This window comes from Nymphalis io, chromosome 14 (assembly GCF_905147045.1).
Source record: "Nymphalis io chromosome 14, ilAglIoxx1.1, whole genome shotgun sequence".
Classification (NCBI taxonomy): Eukaryota; Metazoa; Arthropoda; class Insecta; order Lepidoptera; family Nymphalidae; genus Nymphalis; species Nymphalis io.
This window is the reverse complement of record NC_065901.1, coordinates 13,249,847-13,274,139: the sequence shown is the minus strand read 5'-3', so window position 1 is coordinate 13,274,139 and position 24,293 is coordinate 13,249,847. Positions and strand designations below refer to the sequence as shown.

The following is a 24,293-nucleotide window of genomic DNA, read 5'->3' as shown; positions in this document are numbered from 1 at the left end:
GCTTCAATCAAAAAAAACTTAAATAATACGAAAAAAAAATTAAATAATTGACGATATACGCAAGGTGGCTGGCAGCGGTTGGGGATTAAGAGCTGAAAATCGAGCTCAGTGGCGTGCCATTAGACCTATGTCCAGCAGTGGACGCGAAAAGGGTGATGATGATGAATACCGCTTACATTGACTTATGCGATTGAATTATGCGTTATGCATTCTTGACCTGATAGAAATATTATGATTTACTACTATCTTTGAGATGATCGTTGACATTTGTCTAGGGATTCACTTTCCTTTCGGCTTATGACTCGTAATGTTATCTATTTTATTTAAGACTCTTAATATTGTTCAAAAGTGTTGTTACCGTGAACAATATTTAGTATTTTGGAGAATTTGTTTTAAAACCTAGATTTAAAAGGGTGTGTGTTAATTTTCATTACATATACATTTTCAAAATTCATATTCAACTCGGTAAGTTTTAAAACTTTCTTAGAAATTTGAACTTAATTTTAATTGATCTGGTTCGTAACATCGATTGTGGTTCTTTATAGGATAATTCTTAAAATATTTACCATGATGCATTTTGTTATTTTTGGAAAAATAACTGGGATAGTCTGGGTAAGTCTTTTGAATTATAAAAAAATATAGTAATAAAAACGTAAATGGATTCTAACTGGAATTATTTCTTATTTTCAACCATTATTTTCAATGGTTACACTATTGTGGATTATTTTCTTTAATTTTATTCTACTATTCTTATCAATGTCTGTTTTCAATGTTTCAATTTTTTTTATTTAGATAATATTTTGACGGCTTAATTTGGATTTTTACTCTTAAGAATTATTCTAAAGATTATTTAAGGAATATATATTGTCAAGATGTCTTCATGGATTTTTGAACGCTTTAAAGAGTGTTTAACATTACTGGACTTTTCTGTGTAGTTTATACATATTTAATATCACCGCTGTGTTGGAACTGAGCATGATTAAATTACACTTTTATTATCTTTATATTATATTTAAAAAAAAATCTCATTCAATGTAATGTTTAAGTAATTCGATTCAAGTTAAAATATTGTTAATTTCGTTCAAATAGTAAATTTTGTTATTTCATATTCAAAGATGAAACTTAGATACCAACATTTAAAGATTTAATTTTGAGGTCCCTGCTCTAATATGAATTAAAACATTATAATATTTTAGTTTGGATATAACAATTTATTGTTTTGGTTTAATTAAGTCTTGACTTTTAAGTGTATTAACACTTGACTCTTTGGTAATTTGATCCATTTGATACGTGAATCAATGATTTTTGTGTACTTTGCATGTAAAGTAATACTTTAATCTGATATTTATATATTTTTTTAAACTGTTGTTTGTTATTGGATTTTCTCTTATTGTTTGACATTTTTAATTATTTTATTCCGTAACAGCCTGTGAATGTCCCACGGCTGGGCTAAAGGCCTCCTCTCCTCTTTTTGAGGGGAAGTTTTTTAGCTTATTCCAATTATTTTATTACACTTTTTTATTTCCTTAGATTATGTCTCAATATTGTTTAAATTACATTCTAATTCACTTGAATAAAAATTATTAAAATACTAATGCTTTATCCCTTATGGCCAAAAAGTAAATAAGGCATTATGCCTTATGAGTCAAAATGATAAAAGGCATTATTCTTTATGTACAGAAAGTATCTAAGACATTATTCCTTACTAACAAAAAGTGTATGTGATTTAGTTTTGGTATACTATGTACTTTAGCATTTCAGTAATGTTTTTCTTTTTTTTATAATTTAAGCTGTACTTAATTGATTTTGTATAATTTTCAAACTGTGATTATAGTTAAACAATATTAAAGATAAATATGTAATAGATATTTTTTTATAATTTTGCTTACGAGGACGTGAGAAGTTTGTCAGGATGGACGAGTTGTAAGCAATGTAATTTTAAGAAAGGTATATTGTACATAAATATGGTTTTGATTTGACTATTTTATTAAAATGTAAGAAAATCAACAAGACCGGTAGTCAAATAAATTATAATTTTAAGTAGGGGTAAGGACTTAAAAGGACCGTGTGAATTGATTTGTCTCTCAGTTCGTTTGGTACATTGGTAGCAAAATCAAAGATACGATGTGTGTATTACTATAATATTTACTGTGTTAATGTATAATGTTATAATGTGGTTTATACGAAATAAATATACTCAGTGATGTGTATGTTTTGTTTTATTTAAAAAAAATAATAGTAGATGCTTACAGTTATATACTTTTTGTACATATGGAATAAAGCTTTTTTTTTACTTTTTGCTGTTAAGTACTTATTAATACTTCTATTTTTATCATATTTTTTTTTTCGAATAATACGTCATAGTTTTTGTATATGTAGCAGTACGTCGATACGCACATAGCAACAAGAATACACACGCCACGCATGCCGCATTATATGACGTCATCTCTTTTTTTTTATCTTCATATAATCTTCGCTTAAATTGGTTTCACTTCTTCAACAAAAACAACAACTTGCTGACTTCTTGAAACACGTCTTCACTCCACGCGCCGCACGAACTGACTAAATGCTCTCAGAAATGTCCACTCGGGCCCGTGTGTGTCTTGGAGTAACTGTTCGGGGCGATGGTCCCCTGCAGTGGTGACAACGCCGTCTGCAACTACAGACGGGTCACTCGGTAGGATCATTGTCCATGGTGTTTATTTCGCAATCAAGCCTCGGCGATCAGCGGTCTGTGGCGGAGTGGTGGGTCCGTGTTGTCATTTCTCGTCGCTCAGCGAGGTTGAGCCCGTCGGTAGTTGCCGGCGAGCGCCCATCAGTCAGCGACGAATAAGCGGTCACTGTTGTGAGGTCGCGTGGAAGTCCTCTTGGGTCTGGTGGTCGCCGATGGTATGGCGCGATACCGCGCAGGTGCAGGTTATAAATGCAGCGTCGTCGGCGTACAGTGCTAGTGTAGCACCGTTCGCAACTCGAATATCATCCGTGTATCTGCTGCAGCAGACGGGTGACAGGCAGCTTGACTGGGGTACACCGGCTCGGATGGGGCGTTCCTTGGATAGGGCGTCTTCAACCGCCACTTGAAAACGTCTGTCTTTCAGGAAGCTGGCCACAGTCTTAACTACTCGACGAGGAATAGTAGACGTAGACAGCTTGTAGATGAGTCCGGTGTGCCAGACGCGGTCGAACGCTTTCTGCATATCAAGAAGTACTGCGATGGAATGTTCTCGCTTGTTGTAGGCGGCAGCTAGATGGTGCAGTACCCTAGAATCTCACGAGGGACTCTATCGATTTCAGAGTTTTCATAAAAAACGCGGAACGTTCGTTCGTGCATTAAAGAAGTGAAGTCTATCGAATTTATCATACTCCTTAGGAGCATCATACTCCTTTCCTTAGGAGGAATAGAAGAATAATAGTATTAAGATGTAGGCATCTTAATACTATTATTTATCATTATTTACATAAATCACGATATTCACGAAAATCATATTTTCGTGTGTAAATATATTTTTGCGAATATCGTTATTTTCATACGTGATGATACTAACGTCGAAGGCGAAAACTCGTATCAACGAACGCCTAGACGAAGACGACGACGACGTAGTCGTCGAAGTCGGAGAAACGATAATGCGATCCACCGATCGAATTCGGATATTTCATATTATGATTCTTTTTGGTTGGTGTTTTATTATCGTCATATATCGCACTCTCATTGCTCTTTCATACACTATTTATCTCGCTCGTATAAAGAGAGCTCGATGCACAGAGACGAAACAGAATTCGAGATAGATAAACGTACGTTAATGATCCTTCCGCAGGTTCCCTAGGGAAACCTTGTTACGACTTTTCGAAGACATCATGCAATCGGTAGTAGCGATGGGCGGTGACAAAAGGTACAATATATCATTATTCCTTATGTACAAATAGTATATAAGGCTTTATAACTTATGAAAAAAGTACATAATGCGTTATTGCTTATGTATAAAAAGTATAAAATGTGTTAATGTTTATGAGCCGAGCTGAGTCTAGCTGTGCCAAGCTGAGTCAGAATAATAATATAAATTGTAACAGATTTATATGAAATATTATCATAAAAAATTAAATATTTTAACAAAATAAACTGGACCGCAAAGAAAAAGGGTCGGATAGAAAATCTTCAATATCTTAAAACTTAACTTATGTGGTAATTGACCTGATCTTGGGAGGCCTTTCACAGGTACAACACTGCCCAGTCCAGTCCAGTCCAGTGCCAGCCTAGGGACAGATAACTTAGCTTTTATCGCCATCTCTAAAGAGCCTTTACATTTACAACTAGAAGTGCTAGATGTCGCCTTTTTTTCTCACCTGCGCTATCTATTATGCTTTTTAGGAAATAAAATTAGCCCGCTGAGGAGCCCGAATTAGCGATGTCCAAATATTTGTATGTATCTCTACTAGTATAGAATTATAATATGATCCGTGGTTTAGGTTAGTAAGTATGTAAAACAACAATTAAATATTTATTTATAGAAGAAATATTCAAATACCATTTTAACAATATAATATAATAAATACCGTCGGCCAAGCTGAGTATAACAAGAAATAATAGGTCACATGAAAAATTGCAAATTTAAAATGACCGTCAACGAGACCCTTGCGCTGACTTTCCCGCCAACGCACCACTTACCACCACAACGATTATTTTTGTTGCGCAAGAGTTTTTAGTTTTAATTCTACGATATCTGCTGAAGATATTAATTTAAATTATATTATTGTGTAATAAGCAAATATGGTCTAAAATTAGCAACTTTGATTTATACTATTTATAGATAGGGATTATAGATAAGTCTAATCTGACTCATCATACGATTATATATTATTCTTTGTAGACGTCCAAAGCCGACCGCGCCACTCGCCAGTCATCAGTGACGATCGCGCCTCTCCAGGGTGAGAACGTATCACTAGTTCTGCTGCGACGACGACAATTACAACCGGTATCAACTTACTACATAATATTTTCACACATGTATCCTATTTAGGGTAGGAAAAAACTATTGTATAAATATACTATATAACTTATGCTATAATTACGGTGCACAATATTGTCTTGCTATCGAATAATGAAATTAATTAATATAATTGGCTTACTGAAAGCTAAAAATCGACTTTCTATAATAGGCCAGCAAAAATGAGGTCGCTCATTCCTCGACGAATAATAAATTACAAGTGTAGGTCCTACACTCACAATTTGTGTACACATGTACATCACTGGTCGTCCATTAGGAGTGTCGTGTCTATTTCTTATTTGTTCATTCGTAACTTTTGTCATTTTGTTTATAAATAAGCAACAACATTTATTTTGTCATCAAAGTCATGTGTCAGTCTATTAAGATAGTTTTGCTACTATAAATATAAATACTGTACAAAAAATTAGCAAAACAATCGAAAAAGGAATCACACAAACTGATTTAATTAATATTCCATTCGTTAACGCTAATCAACTTTAAGTTGCAGAATACATCTTTTAATAATTGTGAATTATATTATATAAAATAAGTCTTTTAATGAGCAGACACCTGTCTGCTCGGATGATAGTCGACATTTTAAAAAAATAACCTTATGTTAATTTCATGCCGATATACATACATACTTAAGAGGCTGTATTTGTTAGAAGCTTAAGGATTATATAAATTTTTAGTTATATTAAAATAATATTAAAATGTAATGCGTTCATTGTGTCGCTCGAGGTCGTTTCAATCGATAGGACCACGTCACCTGCCGTCCACCGCCACTGTTTGTTGTGACTCGTTACATACATCATCGCTCGCACCGTCCGTTACTATTGTCTAATGCAATTCTATTAAATCATTGACTGTAACTATAATAGAAATAACTCGTTTTCATTGTTTCTTGAATAAGCTCAGTGGAAGGACATATACATACACCACATACATTGCATATAAAAGATTTGCTGTTTTCGTTTATATTGATAAATACAGTTGATTCCAGACCAAGATATTTTGAAAACAATTATTAATAAAATAACTGGATGGATAAAGTAGGTGAGCCCGTACTAATCAGTACATTGCGCTTGCGGCGCGGTGAAGTGACTTGTGTGGACACAGCGGGCGGGCGGCTTGTGGGCGGGAGCGGCGATGGAACATTACGGCTATGGCGGTGGGCTCGCGATGTCGCCTGGCTAGAGTTCGCGGAATACCCTAGAGCGCATAGATATGGTGTTACAGGTGTAAGTTTCTCTGCATCTGGAATCTTACTAGCTACAATTGGTATAGACGGTGCGGCTCGAATATGGAGCGCTTGTGACGCTCTTGTTGTGAGGCGTACACTTGCAGCACCAGACGCAGCGGCTGCGCGCTCTCTAGAGTGGGCGTCTAGCGACAGGCTCGTCGTTGGTCACGACGACGGCGGCGTTCGCGTGTGGATGGTCCGGTCGGGGACATTACTGGCTTATATACGTGCGCACGAAGGAGCGGTGTACGCTCTCACTGCGGTTGACAATGTCGCACTATTACTGACTGCCTGCACTGAAGGGGTTTTAAAAGTATTTGATTTTGAAGGTGATATATTTTTGTTTTAATAAATCACCAAATTTTGGTATGTTGTAAATGAAATATTATGTACTTTATAGAAATAATTACACATGGCCGAGATGGTACTACGGGACCGTCGCCTTTACTGTGGGAGGATGGCGCGCATGATTTGGGTGTACTATGTGCTACCCAGTATCTTAAGCGAGTGGCCACCGGGGGACACGATGGGCGCGTTCGGATCTGGCGCGTTGAAGGGACGGGACGAGAACGAACCGTCTTAGGGGACATCATATTAATAGGACACACAGCCGCTGTGACTGCGTTGCATTGGGTCCGAGATTTACTCGCCTCTGCGTCACTAGATCGCACTGCGCGGCTATGGGCTACGAACTCTGCTACTTGTATTCGTGTTTTGCATGCCCATTCACGTTATCTGACATGCATTACACTCGCGTCTGATATACGTTATGTAGTGACAGGTAAATATGTGTAAGAGCTTTGTCTTCATCATCAATTTGAGACATACTCGTGTATAACTTTCATATTATGTTATTTCAGGTTCTAATGACAAATCAATACGTATGTGGTCATTAGGAGACTTTTCTGCACACGATGATCTAGATCCGCCCTGTAACCCGCTTGCTCATTTCGCTCTCGGTGATCTGGAAGTGAGTGATTGTAATATATTTATCTTTCTTCTAATAAGTCTTATGTGTATCGCCATCTCTTGGCGTAATCGTTAAAATTAATCTTTAGAAGAGTATGTTTTAGTGTATATTTTAACGCGATCCAATATACATATATATTCTTAGGGTATTGGCCCTGTAGAAGAGGCAGACGTAGATGAAGTCGAAAATAGTTTAGAGTGCACCAACGCTGTAGCGCGCTGCGTGATCCGCGAGCCTCATGCTTCCGCTATCAATTCAATTGCTATTTCTACCCATATGATTGCAACTGCTTGCAGGTAATTATATTTCGAATTTAACTACTTTTACAACTTACGTAAATTAAATAAAAACTATATTGCGTTTTCAGCGATGGGTACGTTCGGGTCTTTAGATATCATGAACACGATAAGACGCTTCAACAAGAACTACAACTATCGGCGAACTCGTATCCAGTGATGGCGGTCGATTTCGGCGCGAATGGGGCTTTGCTACTCAGTGGTGGACTTGATGGATGTGCAAGAGTTTGGGACGTTCAGGTGAATAACACATACTGACTCACACGTATAGATATAGACACATAGATATGAGCTCAGGACCTCTGAATCTGCAACCTTTTATACACTGCCCAATTAGGCTAAGTCGTCATTGTTTTTTATAGAAAATAGTAAGGCGGACGGGCAAATAAGCCATCTAATGTTAAGTGGTGTTCCCCCATTGACATTGGTACTGAAATAATTATTTACTTTTCCTTGTATCACCTATGCTCCACCAACCTTGAGAACTAAGATATTATGTCCAATGTTCCTGTAATTGCCTCACTCACCCTTCAAATCGAAAAACAAAGATACTAAAGTATTGCTATTTGGTGGAAGAATATGTGATAAGGTTTGTTTATAGAATAGGAAGGCAGACGAGCATATGGGCTACCTGTTGGTAAGTGGTCACCACCGCCCATAGACATTGGCATTGTAAGAAATGTTAACGATCGCTTACATCACCAGTGCGCCACCAACCTTGGGAACTAAGATGTTATGTCCCTTGTGCCTGTAATTACACTGGCTAACTCACCCTTCAAACCGGAACACAACAATACCAAGTGCTGCTATTTTGCGATAGAATATCTGATGAGTGGGTGGTACCTACCCAGACGAGCTTGCACAGAGCTCTACTACCAAGGTAAACTAGTTGATGATAGTGGTATAACACTTAATATTTGTAATTAACAATTAAAAATGCGCTTTATTTCCTGCCGTTACTGGATACTAAAACTATTTAATTTTTTCATTATAAAATACAATTACTAGGTCGTCAAAATGTAACGTTGATTTATTTTTCTATGACCTTGCATCTACTCGTGCGTATCATTATTTTCAATCATTACGTGCGCAAACTCGACCCGTCGGCCCTGCCACCATTTGATAAATACGAGTGTATTGTCGCTATTGCTTACGACCTTACACTTACACTTCACGAATGCACGCCATTATGTGTATTCCGTGCCTGAAAAAAAACCAAATAAAACGTTAAGATATAATAATTAAAGAGTGGGTCCTCTACCTATTAGTATGGAGGAAGAGTTACAATGTATAAAAGTAATTTTAAGATAGTGTGGGGAAAAATAATTTATTTTTATCGTTACACTTTGAATTATTATGTCAATACTAATGGTCTTCTCTCACACAGTCTACACAGCCTCACTCGGTATATATTATTATTTTGAAAAATAGAAAAAACTGCTCCACCTGGTGAGTGATTGGTTTCGTGTGTGTACGAGTTTAAATTGCAGCAGTGGAATATTTACAAGCTGTTACTTATTTAAAAACATTCTACATACATACGTACATCATATTATTTGTAACATCTGGCCTATTATATTGACATTAACTCACAAATCACTATAAATTTTACATGACAATTATGTTACATGACTTGAAACAGAAAAAAATATGAATTCAACATTATTTTACCACAAAGTAGATACACCCAATTCGTTTTTTGGAAATTCAGTGAACCGTACGTTGTTCCTTTCGAAATATAACAACGTTTTTGATGCTTGGAATTAAAACTGTGGTTGCTGTATCTACATAAAACTTTGGAATAATTTCAGCTTTCCAGGTTGCGAACTAATGGTTCTGTTAAGTGAAAGCCGAAATTTTAAGCAAACGAATCTTAAAAATGGTATTTTCACCTGTCTTAGCTTAGTAAATATGAATTTTTGTGAAGGTTTTTTAGTTATCCTGTAAAGTTCGATTTTGCGAGATACAAGTTAGTTTACAGTATAGTTTACAAGTTAAGTGTCGATATTTTTAAAGTAATACATAATAAAGAAATAATTTAAAATATTATGATTTCATATCGAATGGCATTACCAAAAACAAACTGTAAAAAATGAATCTTATCTAAATAAAATTACCTTGGTAATAAAGCAATTTATTTTTAAATAGATTGACGTGTTATAAATGAAAAATAAAACGTCTAAATAAATAAATATCAAGAAATATCACTCAATACATTACGACACGGTCTCGGTTCCATACCTATGTCGTATTATCTGTTTAACCATTGGTTCAAATTATATGCAGTGAAAGAAAAAGGAATTTTGTTTTAAACACTTGCGACGTTAAGTTTACTTATTTTGATAAGAATTCATAAATGTTGATAATATGATCAATAAACATGACCTAACGACTTAATTTAATTATTTTTAATTAAAAAAACTACTTTTTGTGACTTAAATATAAAAGTTAGACCAATGCTGTCTTTGACTTTATCAATAGGCATTATCAAGCTCTACAACTTTTCTCTAGAATTCAATCATATATCTCATCGTTAAGGCCGTGTTCATAAGAAACGTTTTCGTTCGAGCATTTTTTCTCCGAGTTATTTTGCAAATCCCACTACTACGAAAAAGTCTTTTCATTTTTCGGGTTAATGTATAGCCTATGACACTCGATGACGTGGCTTTCTATTTGTAAAAGAATCTTCAAAATCGGTTAAGTAGATCGAGAGATTACCCCCTACAACATCACAAACTTTACCTCTTTGTATTTATTGTTATATTATATTTGCTTTTATCATTTCTCATATCATGTCCATAATAGGTTTGCGGTCGTCATAATATGCATAAAAGTTTGATTTCCACAGACAGGTTGCGAACTAATGGTTCTGTCAGTGGAAAGCTGCGGAAGTGACGGGGGCGGCGGAGTGCGCGACGTTCGTATTTCTTCCCACCGCCCTCCTCTCCTGCTCGTAGCCAGCGACGACGGCCTCGCGGCGCTGTGGAGCATCGACCCGCCCGGTCCAGATCCTTTACAGTAAAATAACATGCTTACTTTATAAGTTTACTTTTATAGACACCGAAATATTATGGTGTTAAATGTAAAGCTCTTGAACTCATCGCTTTATATTGAGGAGCAGTTTTCATTGATGGAATAAACGTCGGTAAATAAGCGGGAGATCTTTGTGCGACGCAAAGATCTCCCGCTTTATTATAAGGTGAAATTTGGATTTTTCGTTCATAATAGATAAACTCAAATACATACATTATAAGCGAGTAATACAGGATTTATTGTATATTCAAAAAAAAATAGAGATCCCTGAAAAAATGCAGTTTCCTTTTTTTTCTTATAAGTCACTATTATATCATACAGACTGCCTCGTTGGTCTAGTGGCTAGATGTAAACCCGCAGACGCGGAGTTCCTGAGTTCAACTCCCATGTTGGGCCAATTAAAAGTTATTGGGTTTTTCTGTGAAAATTCTCAGTAGCAGCCCGGAGTCTGGAAGTACACTCCTGTACCTTGGAAAGCACGTAAAGCCGTTGGTCCTGCGCTTGAACTCTTTACGTGTGTCGTGTCGGATTCCCGTCCCATCGGATTAAGGAAGTTAGGAAATAGAGAGTGCACCTGTGTTTGCGCACACACTTGTGCACTATAATATGTTCTGCGCAGTTGAAATATTGATCACTTTGTTCTAAGTTTATAAATGTCTAAAACACGAAATTTATATTCCAATAGTAATTGGAAAATATTACACCATTATGTATCAAGCTATTAATATTTAATTTATGGCGGACTGTTTTGATTGTTTGAAACTTTTATATATATATATAAATATATTTATAAGTTATTGATAAAATATTTAAATCCGTTACAAATTATGTCATTATTGTGAATCAAATTTAATTATTTTATGCAATAAGATAAACTTAACTCCATTTGTTCGGTTAAGTTAGTTATGCTATTTGTCAGTAGATGGCGTTAACCAAAAGAGTCTCAATTCTGAATCACACTGGCCAGAACCCAAGATAAAACCATAAAGTGTTTAAAAATGTTATATTTTTTTGTCTTTCAATACAGTTATATATTTCAAGGTGTGTTTTAATTTATCGTGTTAAGTAGTAAATTATATTTCAATTGTGTTAAGTGAACAGTTTGGTCCTTCGAGCCGGATGTAAAGTGCGTACGTAAGTTTAAATTAACAGATGTGAACTTAGAAAATATTTGAGGTGTCAGGACTTAGAATAAAATTTTGTAAAGTGGACTTCAATATAGACTTAGAAAATTCCGTTTAATAAAACTAAACACTTAGAAAAATTAAGTTCATTTGGGACAGCAAATTCGATCAATAAAACACTTAGAAAAATTTAGTGAATTTCGGACTTGTAAAACTTTTGTCTTCGGAACTTAGAAAAATTTAGTAACTTTGGACTTGAAAAATTTGTGTATCTGTTTTGTAACAAAACTTTGGAACTTTAATTTAATATTAACAATGGAAGACATAAATCAAATAATTAGTGTTCAGGAAGAGAAATTTGAGCAAATATTGAAAGGAAAACGAAATTACAATAAATCACCAAAACAAAGGATTACTTTAAGTTATCTAGAGACACGTTTGGAGACGCTAGAAAACACATGGCAAACATTTAAATCTGGTCATGATCAAGTTATAGCACATATCAAGAAGGAAAATAGAAAAGATTTTAAGTATTATTCTAATGATATATATAATCAATGTGAGGAGTCATATATAGAATACAAAAGTGAATTGAAAAATCAACTTCAAGAAATGGCACCTAAGAAAGAAGTACAACCAGCAGACACACAACACAAAATTACTAAAATTGATTTGCCGACGATAAAAATACCTACCTTTTCTGGCAAATACACCGATTGGCCGTCGTTTCATGATTTATTTAATTCTCTAATTCATATAAATAAACGCTTAGACGATGTACAGAAGCTGCATTATCTTAAATCATCGGTAACAGGTGAGGCAGAACAGTTGCTAAAAATTATATCTGTAACCAGTCAGAATTATGAACAAGCGTGGTCAACACTTAAAAACAGATACAACAATAAGAGGTACCTATCAAATTGTATTTTCAAAAAATTGTTGAACCTGAAAAATATTTCATCCGAATCTGCAGTGAGCATAAGGCAATTAATTGATTCAACGGTTGAATGTTTGAACGCTTGTATATCTGTAACCAGTCAGAATTATGAACAAGCGTGGTCAACACTTAAAAACAGATACAACAATAAGAGGTACCTATCAAATTGTATTTTCAAAAAATTGTTGAACCTGAAAAATATTTCATCAGAATCTGCAGTGAGCATAAGGCAATTAATTGATTCAACGGTTGAATGTTTGAACGCTTTGAGCAATCTTGGATTACCGACAGAATCGTGGAGTGCTATCATCGTTTATATAACAGTAAACAAATTGGATTCTGAAAGTCATCGATTATGGGAGCAACATATTGCAGTAGAGCAAGATTTTCCGACGTTTGACGAATTGCAACAATTTTTAGAAACAAGATTTCGGTCGCTTGAGATGATAGAATACAGTTCCAAAACTGTTAGAGCCCGCTCATTCCATACAGCATTTGACAAAAGTACAATATCATGCCTATACTGCAAAGAAAGTCATTACATCTATCAATGTAAGCAATTCGTAAAACTAAACTTTAAGGATAGATCGGAATTTGTACAAAAACATAATCTCTGTTTTAATTGTTTTATCCCAAACCACTCAGCAAGTAAATGTCTGCGAAATACCTCTTGCCGTATTTGTCAGAAAAAGCATCACTCTTTATTGCACCCTGAAAGAAAGGAAACTGTAAGAGAAGAAAGTCAGAAAGACCATACAAACATAGTATCACATTTTACAAAACAACCTGGTCAAATTTTATTAGCTACCGCACTGGTGGATGTGTCTTCAAGCCATGGAAACATAGGAACCTACTGTGCTCTCATTGACCAAGGCTCTCAGGCCTCGTTTGTGTCAGAGGATATCGTTCAAACGTTGCGTTTGAAACGAGAAAAAATCAACGGCGTGGTCACTGGACTGAGTGGAGGTAATCAGCTTAGCATCAAACACATGGTGGAAGTCAACCTTAGATCAAGGGTTAAACCAACCTTCACAGTCCATGTCAAGGCGTATGTTCTACGTAATATTACAAACTATTTGCCAACACAGCAAATCACGATGTTTAATTGGCCTGCACTAGATAACAAAACACTAGCAGATCCTGAGTTTCATATACCGAATAAAATACAACTGCTGCTAGGCGCTGAAGTCTATAGTAAAATCATAGATGTCGGTTTGCTGAAGAGTCCGTTTGGGTCTATAGTAGCACAATCAACATACCTGGGATGGATTCTATCTGGTGATACTAACGATACAAAACCTGTAAAGGAAAAACAAACAATTAGTTTACACATCTCTGTAAGTGATAATGAACAACTAAAAAGGTTTTGGGAAATTGAAAATGAAGTACTTACCAATGAACGTAAAATGACTAAGGAAGAGCAGATGTGTGAAGAGATCTATAAAAAAACGACGGTCAGAATAGAATCTGGTAGATATCAAGTACATATACCTTTTAAAGAAAATATAGAACCAGTAGAGAAATGTGGAAAAACTAAGGAAATAGCAACATCTAGATTTCTACAATTAGAAAGAAAATTTAAGTACAATATAAAATTGAAACAAGAATATTGTAAGGTAATTAATGAATATTTAGCTCTGGGTCATATGATAAAGGTAAATGAAGAAAACTACAATGTGATATATTTACCCCATTATGCGATCTTGAGAGACGATAAAGATACAACAAAGCTACGAGTTGTTTTCGACGCTTCTGCAAAGGGATCCAAAGGATTTTCTCTAAATGATACGATGTTAACTGGACCAGTAATACAAAGAGATTTACGCACTCTAATTATGGAGTGGAGAACATATAAAATAGCTCTGGTTAGTGATATTGTGAAAATGTATCGCCAAATATTAATCGCAGATAAACAGGCTGACTATCAAAGAATTGTTTGGAGAGAAAGCCCTCATGAAGATCTGTTATCTTATAAGTTATTAACTGTTACCTTTGGCACAGCATCAGCTCCGTTCTTGGCTGTTCGCACTCTTTTCCAAGTCGCTGAAGATGAAGAGCAAAGATTTATTTTGGCTGCATCAATAGTAAAAAAAGCGTTTTACATGGACGACTTAATGTGCGGCGCTAACGATGTATGTCAAGCTATGGAAATTTACAAACAAGTAAATGGCTTACTGAAATGCGCTGGGTTTGAATTGCAGAAGTGGACGAGCATTTGTAATGAAGTATTAGATAATATTACGCAGAGTAACCCCAAATTACAACCTTTTGAAATTAAATTTGATAAAGTCATTAAAATACTGGGACTTTCATGGGATAGAATAGATGATACGTTTAAATTTTATATAAACTTACCTGACCTTATAGAACCTATAACAAAACGTACTATTCTTTCCGAAGTGGCACGTCTATTCGACCCTTTCGGATGGTTAGCTCCAGTTATAATAAAGGCAAAAATTATTATTCAAAGGTTATGGCTCTGTACGTGCGGATGGGACGAAGACGTTCCAATTAATCTGAAAGAGGAATGGTTAGGTTATAGACAACGACTACAAGAATTGGAAAAAATAAAATTGGAGAGATGGATTTATACTTACCCAGAAATCAAGAGAGTTGAATTACATGGTTTCGCTGATGCTTCCGTGGCTGCATACGCTGCAGTTGTTTATGTAAAGGTGTTCCATAGGGAAAATATACATGTAACTATATTGGAGAGTAAGACAAAGGTAGCGCCTTTGAAACAAATTTCGATTGCACGATTGGAACTATGTGCAGCAGTTCTTCTTTCAAGACTGCTCTCGGAATCCGCCAACGTTTTAAACATATCTAAGGAAAACATTTTCGCATACACTGACTCGATGGTTGTGTTAGCCTGGATCGAAGCTCAACCTACCAGATGGCAAACCTTCGTAGCAAATCGAGTCTCAGAAATACAAACTAGACTGAATAATGATTCTTGGAACCATGTCACTTCAGAAGATAACCCTGCTGACTTTGCCTCTCGTGGAGTGAATCCATCTGAGTTAAACAATAAACAACTGTGGTGGAAGGGACCTAATTGGCTAAATCTTGAAACAAAAAAATCTATTAAATTAGTTATACCTAAAACAAATCTAGAAGAAAGAAAAAATCACACGAAAACATTTTTTTGTAATAACACTGAACCTATATGGGAGAGATTTTCTACACTTACCAAGATGATACGCGTACTCAGCTATTGTCGACGATTTCTGCACCTGAAAACAAAAAAGGAGATAAATGATAAACCAAATTACTTAACTAGTGAGGAAATGAGAAGAACATTAGACACATGCATTAAAATTATACAACAACAAGAATATTCAGAAGAGATACATGATATAATACAAAAGCAAAAAAGAAAAAAGAAAAGCAAATTATTTTTGTTGTCACCTTACCTGGATGATGATGGTCTTCTACGGGTTGGTGGAAGAATACAAGCTTCTCATGTCTCTGCCCGCTATAAACACCCTATAATAATACCGAAAAATACTCACCTTACCAATTTAATAGTTAGAGATGCTCATCAGAGACTGTTACATGGTGGCATAGCTTTAATGATGAACTATTTAAGGAGTCGTTACTGGATCATTGGTCTAAAACAGCTAGCGAAGAAATGCTATCGGCAATGTGTTGTCTGCCTGAAACACCGAGGCGCTATAATACAACCAAAGATGGGTGAACTTCCTGCGGTACGTGTTAATCCAGGACGTGCCTTCGAGACGACGGGAGTGGATTTTGCTGGCCCTATACAAATGAGAGTTTCAAAGGGTAGAGGTCAAAGGTCATACAAGGGATACCTATGTTTGTTTGTTTGTATGAAAACAAAGGCAATCCACTTGGAGGCTGTAAGTGACTTGACAACTCAAGGTTTCATTGCTGCATTTAGACGATTTGTGTCTCGTCGCGGTCACTGTTCCCATTTATATAGTGACAACGGCTTAAATTTTGTTGGAGCTGCAAAGGAGCTGTCAAAAATGTTAAATCAAAGCATGAGTCAGGTTATGAAGGAAGTTGCTGAGTTACTAAGTAATGATGGAACATCATGGCATTTCATACCTCCCAGAGCACCAAATTTTGGAGGCCTTTGGGAGTCTGGAATTAAATCAATGAAGATTACTTAAAACCATTGGAGATTCGACGTTGACCTTTGAAGAAATGACGACGCTTTTGACTCAGATTGAAGCTTGTCTCAATTCTCGACCATTATGCCAATTGAATGATTACCCAGATGACATCGCACCTTTAACACCGGCACATTTTCTGATTGGCAAACCTCTGATAACAATACCCGAAAAACATTTTGTCGCAGAAAAAATTTGCCCGTTAAACAGATAGAGACTAATACAACGGATGATGACACACTTCTGGAGGCGATGGTCAACGGAATATTTACATACATTGCAACAGCGTCACAAGTGGCAAAATACAGCTGGTGAACCAGATGTCGACGATGTCGTCATTTTGAAAGATGATTTACCGCCTTCGAAATGGCTACTGGCTCGAGTCCAACACGTTGGTCCTGACGGGCATGTGAGAGTTGTCACTTTAAAATGTAAAAATTCTATTCTGAAACGTCCGGTTTCCAAATTGATTCCTTTACCTAAGCTGTAAAGAACAGAGGGTTCTTGGTGAGCGGTATGTTCGGTTAAGTTAGTTATGCTATTTGTCGGTAGATGGCGTTAACCAAAAGAGTCTCAATTCTGAATCGCGCTGGCCAGAACCCAAGACCATTTGAATTCTGTTAGCAGCGCCGCCTGTGAGCAGAGTTAAAATAATGTTTGCTTATATTAATAAAACAGTTATTGTTATATTACGGTTCTCTGTAATTGTAAAAAAATAAATTTTGTGAGTTTTTTTTATACATAACTTTTTATTTTATACTAGCTTAAAAATATTAAATGGATTTTATTAATTTAAATCGTTTCTTAACATTTTTGCTCTGAAAAAATAATAAAAAAAATAACATAAAATTTACAAATAAGAGAGTATAAAGGCGCTGCACTTTTTGGTGTGACAAAAATACAGTAATATAATCAATAAAAATCTACCTTTTTTCTATTATAATACGTTTATAAAATAATACGTTTTGAGTTGAAAAAATATCGCAAAGAAATTCGTTCCTGTTCCGGGGGTCGCCTGATCGCACAATTTTTTGTATCGCCAACGTCTATGGGTGATGGTGACCTATTATAATATATAAATTAATACCGGGCCACCTTTTTAACGTAGAAGTCGTAAACAGAACCTTCGAGAACAATAATAAATAAACACATGAAAAAATGCGCAGGGCGTGTGTTTTATGCGCCGTACCGGACGGGCCAACAGATCGATCGGCGAATGTTTGATTAAAAAATGTACGGGATATATTTATTTTACCCGTACGTCAGAGCGGGCGTCTAACAGTATACACAAATGATCTTCCTCACACACACGGACACGGTTGCGACAAATAATATTAATTTATAATTGTTATTATTAAATTGCAGCGTTTACTCAGGACTGGCCGCGGCGGCCACGTGCTGCGCGTGGGCCGCGGGCGGGCGCGCGCTGGCCGCGGGTGGCGCGGCGGGCGAGCTGCGCGTGCTCGCCGCGCCGCCTCGGCCGGCGCTGCTCTGCCAGAAGGCAGACGCTCACGACCTTGGTGAATATTTAAAGCAATATTTTATTGACGAGCCGGTTGGCGTAGTTGGTAGAACACTTGCCTTTCACGCCGAAGGTTGTGGGTTCGATTCCCACCCAGGACAGACATTTGTGTGCATGAACACGTCTGTTTGTCCTGAGTCTGGATGTAATTATCTATATAAGTATGTATTTATAAAAGAAAAGTAGTATATGTAGTATATCTGTTGTCTGGTTTTCATAGCACAAGCTTAATTTGGGATCGGATGGCCGTGTGTGAAAAATGTCCCAGGATATTATTATTATTATTCGTTTCTCGAATGTAACGCGGAGCGGGAAGTGAGACGGCATTGAAATTTGCCTCCGTGACCACATACGTAGATGGCGTTTCTGCATTTTATTAAATTGTAACTATTTAATTAGAGAAGAAATTGAATAAAAATAAAAATATTTATTTCGTCTTTGCTATTATAATTTTAGAGAAGCGTAGGGGAAGGCCGGGCATAGTGAACAGCCCAGGCAAAGCGGATACCCTCCATTATTTCAAAATAACGCGTCACTAGGTTCTTCCCGAGCCCTTCAGTTGTAAACAAATAGATATAGCCCGAGTCATGAGTCCTTTGCGAAAAAAATTATAAAAATTAAAAAGTGAACATTGCTTACAATTTTTTAAGGTCTGTTATTCTGTAATTACTCATGTTTATTATAGTACTACTGTATTGGCTTGATTCTATCTTCAAAATGCACGTTTTCTTGCTTGAAATATTGCTAAGAATTTTATTCAGAATTTGTTTCTTTATTTGATTTTAGGTTGGGTTTAATTTAATAAAGTGAACACGGGCAAAGTGGACACCGTATTCAGTTTGCCCATCAGGTGTTCATTTGGCCCGGTACGTATTTTACAAGCTGTTATTGAGTTTTGCCTGTCTTTTTTGCCTGTCTCTATGTAATGAAATCTTGCAATTCTTTTTGCATAAATACTTTAAAATCTTTAACTACATTTTAAAGTCTAACTTTAAAGTCGATCTAACAAACTATCCACAAAATTGGGTGTAACCCTATAAATTTTAATTTTTAAATATTTTAATTTTATTAAAATATTGTATTTATTTCACCTAACTTAACCGGTTTACAATATAAATTACGGTTATCGAATCGGCATTCATTTTTTCGACATTTATTATCTGTGCGGTTTGAGAGATGGCAGCACTACGTTGTTTGCCGGTCGGCCGTCTTTTGGATCGTTGAGCGGGCGCCGGTCGCTTACCGACGCTGTCAGTTTTAAACGATTAAATATATTCCTTTTTTATTATATAGAAAATTATACTAACGGAGGGTTACCTACGTCATCCACTTTGTAAAACTTATTTGAGAGGTTCGGGTTAAAAACCTCTGTATCGAAACCATGCCACGTGCAATATAAGTCATGTATTGCCTTGTTTCTACATATTTAAACACTCCTGTGGGAGTGTTTATTTTTCTATAATTTTATATATACTTTGTATATTGCATTACAAAGTAATATAATATTTTTCGGTGCACTCAACCGAGGAATTGTTGCTGATTTGGAGCTGTTGGAGGCTCTGCTGTTTTGTAGAGCTGCTTGTCCAGAGGCCTGCTGTTGCTGCTGGTGCTTTTTGCTGCTTCGCACTGCTTTTATTTATTTGTTCACTCATTGTGACAATGCATTCAGGGCTTGCACTATCCTGCTTATTTATTTATTTAAGTCTATCACTTAATTTCAACCGATGCCAACTCAACTACAACTAACTTATAATATTTTATTGTTTTAATGTTAACCTATTTGACTAGATGCTGTCAACGGCCCACCCCCTGATTTTTTATGTTATAATTAAAATTTTATAATCTTTACGATGAGTTTTATTAATGTAACGGTAACTTGGTGGAACGAACCCCGTACACACGAGAACCCCGCGACGTGGGATATAAATGGAAAAGCTAGTGATTTAGCATTCAAAGCTGGATTTAGCAATGCTGTTAAGGAGGAACAAAAAGCTAAATTTGTTAAAAGTACCAAATTATTAAAAAAAATATTCACAAAGATTAAAGATGTTCACACTACCAAAAGAACAAAAGAACCAAAACAACCAAAATTGCTAAAACGAACAAAAATGTTAAAATGACCAAAATTATTAAAGCTAAAGGATCTTATTCCACCAACCCGCATTGGAGCAGCGTGGTGGAATAAGCTCCAAACCTTCTCCTCAAAAAAGGGAGAGGAGGTCTTTAGCCCAGCAGTGAGACATTCACAGGCTGTTACTGTAAAGGATCTAAGGACAAAGAAAATGATGAAAAGTGTACGTGCTGATTTTGTGGAGAGTTTTATATGGAAATTAACGAACAACCGGTTGATGACTGGATCCAATGCAATTCCTTCATGCAATGGAGTCACGAGAAATGCACGGCTTATGAGAGAAATGGCATATTTCTGTGTGCCAACTGCACTGATGACTGATTAGTTGAATTTTTTATTATTATTTCCTTTATTTACCTGTTGTTACTTAATTAACCTTGTGTTCACCTTGCCCTATGTGCCTATTCACTTTACCCGGTGGTTTGGGCAAAGCGGATAGCGGTACCAATTTTAATGCGATTAATAATTTTAAGTACTGATGTTACGTGTTTTTTGTTGATTATATTAATAAGTTCAATAAATACTGTTTCAAACTCAATAATGTTTTTTTATCTATCTGTATTCCCTTCACATAGCCCGCCAAAGCTTAAGGTATTCACTTTGCCTGGCCATCCCCTATGTATCGAATACAATTTAATAAATATTAAAATTTTACTTAAAATGTTACACTTTTAAAATATTGTGCCTTTAATTTAAAGTATTTGCAATATATTATACGAAAAGTATTTGTGTAATGTTTTTTTTTTATTAATTTAGTTTGCTTATGTATTGTAGCTGGAAAACTTTATCCTAAAACTACGCAATAAATGTATATTTAATATAAATTCTTAATATACTACTGTAACTTATACTATTAACAAATGACAATCTACAAAAGACTCGGTTACGTATTATTCACGATCGCGACATGCTTGCGACATCTCCTTTATCTCTTTTGCCATAAGCAGTGGTATAAAACAATAAAAAAACGTACATGAGTAAATTAAAAGCTAAAAGAGAACTGTAACTGTGTAACTACATATATGTCGATGGTTTGAGAAATTGGATTGAAGTTAAAAGCATTGATTTCAGTGTTCTATTATGACGTTAGCACTTATATAGAGTTCGGTCTTATTGCTTACAACTTTTACCTAGGATTGGCCCAAACTAACTGTCCCTAGTCATATCTCTATGTTTTTCTTAGAACCATTGAGGCAATTAGAATTAGTAACACTTAAAAATCGCCAAAGATGTAATAATTATGAAGCCTTACTACAAATAGGATGTGAGCAAGTGAATAAAAAAAAATATTTGTAATAATTGTTCTTCGTTTCTTCGATTTGGCTAATAAAGATTCTAATTATTTATCTATCTGTATCATATGCAGGAGTTCTAAGCTGTGATTTTGCTAATACCTCGTCTTTAAAAAACCTGAAATCTGTGGACGAACATCCCCTATTACTACTGGCAACTGGCGGTCGTGACGCTTGTGTGAAACTATGGTGGGTAGAGATGAGCATTAGTGAAATGAGTATCGAAGAAGGATCACTGGAGCTGGCACAGACTCTGCCGGCGCACGGCGGAGCAGTGCAGTGTGTGCGGTGGGGACTCGGCATTCAACGCGAGTCGGAGCTGACGCTTGCGACCGGCGGAGCTGACCGTTGGGCCCGCGTGTGGCGAGTGGCCGTGCATGATATGAAGCTCGACGTGCAGGCCATGGTGGCGGTACCGGCAGGTGCAGCAGGAGGTGCTGCAGCTGTTCGCTTGCTAGGTGATGGTGATGAGGCCTCGCTGGTTGTGGGCTCGCTATCTGGTACCCTGGCAGTATGGCAATTACCCCCCATAGATTTATTGCACGATACGGAGAGTGCCGAGGTACGTGTCTGGGGCACAGTGGGAGTAACGCGATGGTTACGAGAATATGTACTAAAGTCACCAGGTAATTTTTTGCAATCTGTTGTTGTATCAATTTTTATTTCATTTACCTAAAATACTTTTCTTGTTTAAATTTACTTAATAAGAACAACATTATACTTGTATGTTATGGTATTAAGAAATAATAACTATTAAGATAATTATAATTCTAGTTATATAGACAAGTCAAAGTCGTGGCTTCCATCATCAGTGCATATATAATTTTAAAGGATCATCAGTATCAGAGTCGGAAGCGGCTCGCTTGCTAGCAGCAGCTGGCGCCGCCGCATTCACTGGAGCAAAGCTGCTGGACGAACCTTTGGACGAGTTGATGCTTAGTTTCGGATATGGTATTGTTTTAATGTCACGTTAAAGTTTATTAAAATACCAAGTGAATTATTAAAAAAAAAAATAAAAGATCAAATCATACTAAATTAATCATTTTATTTAAGGAGCGGACTCTAGTGAAGAGTCCAATGAGCTAGCGGAGACTCGAGCCCGTCTTCTCCATGAAATACTTTGGCTGCGACGGGAGCCATTGTCATATGAATTGGTACGTTGCAGCTTACTTGAATAATATTAAATTACTTTTGATAATTGTTCGATTTCCGCCACGGAACTTCTGGAAATAACTCCAGTATATCGGTCGAACGTGATTTCATAGTACAATGCAGTTTTAGTCAACCTACATGAAGTTTGGCAAGTATTTGATATTTAAGATAAAGTAGTCTATAAAGTGGGATAAACAATTCGTTTTCCGACATTTGACATTAAAATAGTTGTGATTCGACTTTACAGGAAGATTCAGCTCCACACTTCTTGCGATGTCCCCTGACCCATGCAGTTCTTCGAGAACCTGCTCGAGCCTCTGATGGGTTTACCTATGAGCGACAGAATATTCTAGATTGGATTTTAGCTGCCGGAACAGGTTTTCTTAATGTTATAGTACCAACAGTATAAGTCCTTTAAGATCTATGAATAAACTTATCTCTGTAATCCTGTACAAAAAGCATTTGGGGATGAGTTCATCCAATCATGATATTCCGTGACGTACTAAAATAACTTTTAAATTTCGATAGAAATACGCAGGTGTCCTAGCTGTGTTTTAATCATAGTGGAGCTTTAAATGAAATGAAAACATACTTAAATTTTATTAAAAACACAAAACATGATTTTGATGGCACAAACCATAACGTTGAATCGGTTCTGCTGCGAGTCATCTGGTTCAAAATATTTACATCCTTTTCAGAAAATTGAACCTTACAGTCGATAAGACAAAGGCTCACAATAATATGTATAATTTTCAGAGGAAGTGCGCTCTCCGATGTCCGGGCGACGACTGAGCAGCTTGCTCATTGAACCAAACTACGGCGTGCGCAACCAGCTGCGACAGTTCTGTGCCTGGCGGCCGTAGTGCGTGCTCTGCCGACAGGAGAGCGCTGCCGTACTGCCCTGTCGCTATAACCACACACTGCTTTGTATCGATTGATATAGCCTTTGTTGTATGGGCGGTTACGAGTTTCATATTCTGCTGAATATGAATTAGGCAATAAATTACCTTAAATATTAAGCACCATAATAATCGTAAGCATAAAAAGATTAAACATTAATTATAATTATTTTGGTCGTTCTTATATGATGTCATCGTTGTGATTTTATAGTATATACAAGAATGTTCTCCTTTGATACTCATTGCTATTATTAAGTAGTTTTTTGTAATGATGTTGTTAATATGAAAATAAAACGCAATTGACATAATATTATCCTTCTGCAGTCACCTTTGACTCTTCTTTCTTTTAACAATTATAAGCTTGTATTGTATTAAACATAACTATGCGCTTTTTGGAGACAATAAAAATATTTGTGAAACAACTGTATGAGGACATTTCTAATTTATATATCTTTAAGCTGTAATTTGATGGTCTATAATATTATTATTTGCAACTTTTGATTACATTTTTATGTAATTAAATTTATTGTTACCATAATATAATTCAATCTGAATCGTTGAATACATTTC

At 36.0% G+C, this 24,293-nt stretch overlaps 1 protein-coding gene across 1 annotated transcript; it reads left to right on the top strand.

Annotated features, from left to right (window-relative positions):
• Positions 1–6,025: 6,025 nt before the first annotated feature.
• On the top strand, positions 6,026–23,810 carry LOC126773520 (uncharacterized). Its single transcript, XM_050494470.1, has 15 exons — positions 6,026–6,554; positions 6,626–7,006; positions 7,086–7,195; positions 7,340–7,491; positions 7,563–7,731; positions 10,340–10,509; positions 13,949–14,196; positions 14,587–15,311; positions 16,938–17,038; positions 18,093–18,247; positions 21,870–22,234; positions 22,485–22,623; positions 22,726–22,826; positions 23,072–23,201; positions 23,587–23,810. The coding sequence occupies exons 1-15, from the start codon at positions 6,026–6,028 to the stop codon at positions 23,685–23,687; spliced, it is 3,576 nt and encodes a 1,191-aa protein (XP_050350427.1). The 3' UTR covers positions 23,688–23,810.
• Positions 23,811–24,293: the final 483 nt, after the last annotated feature.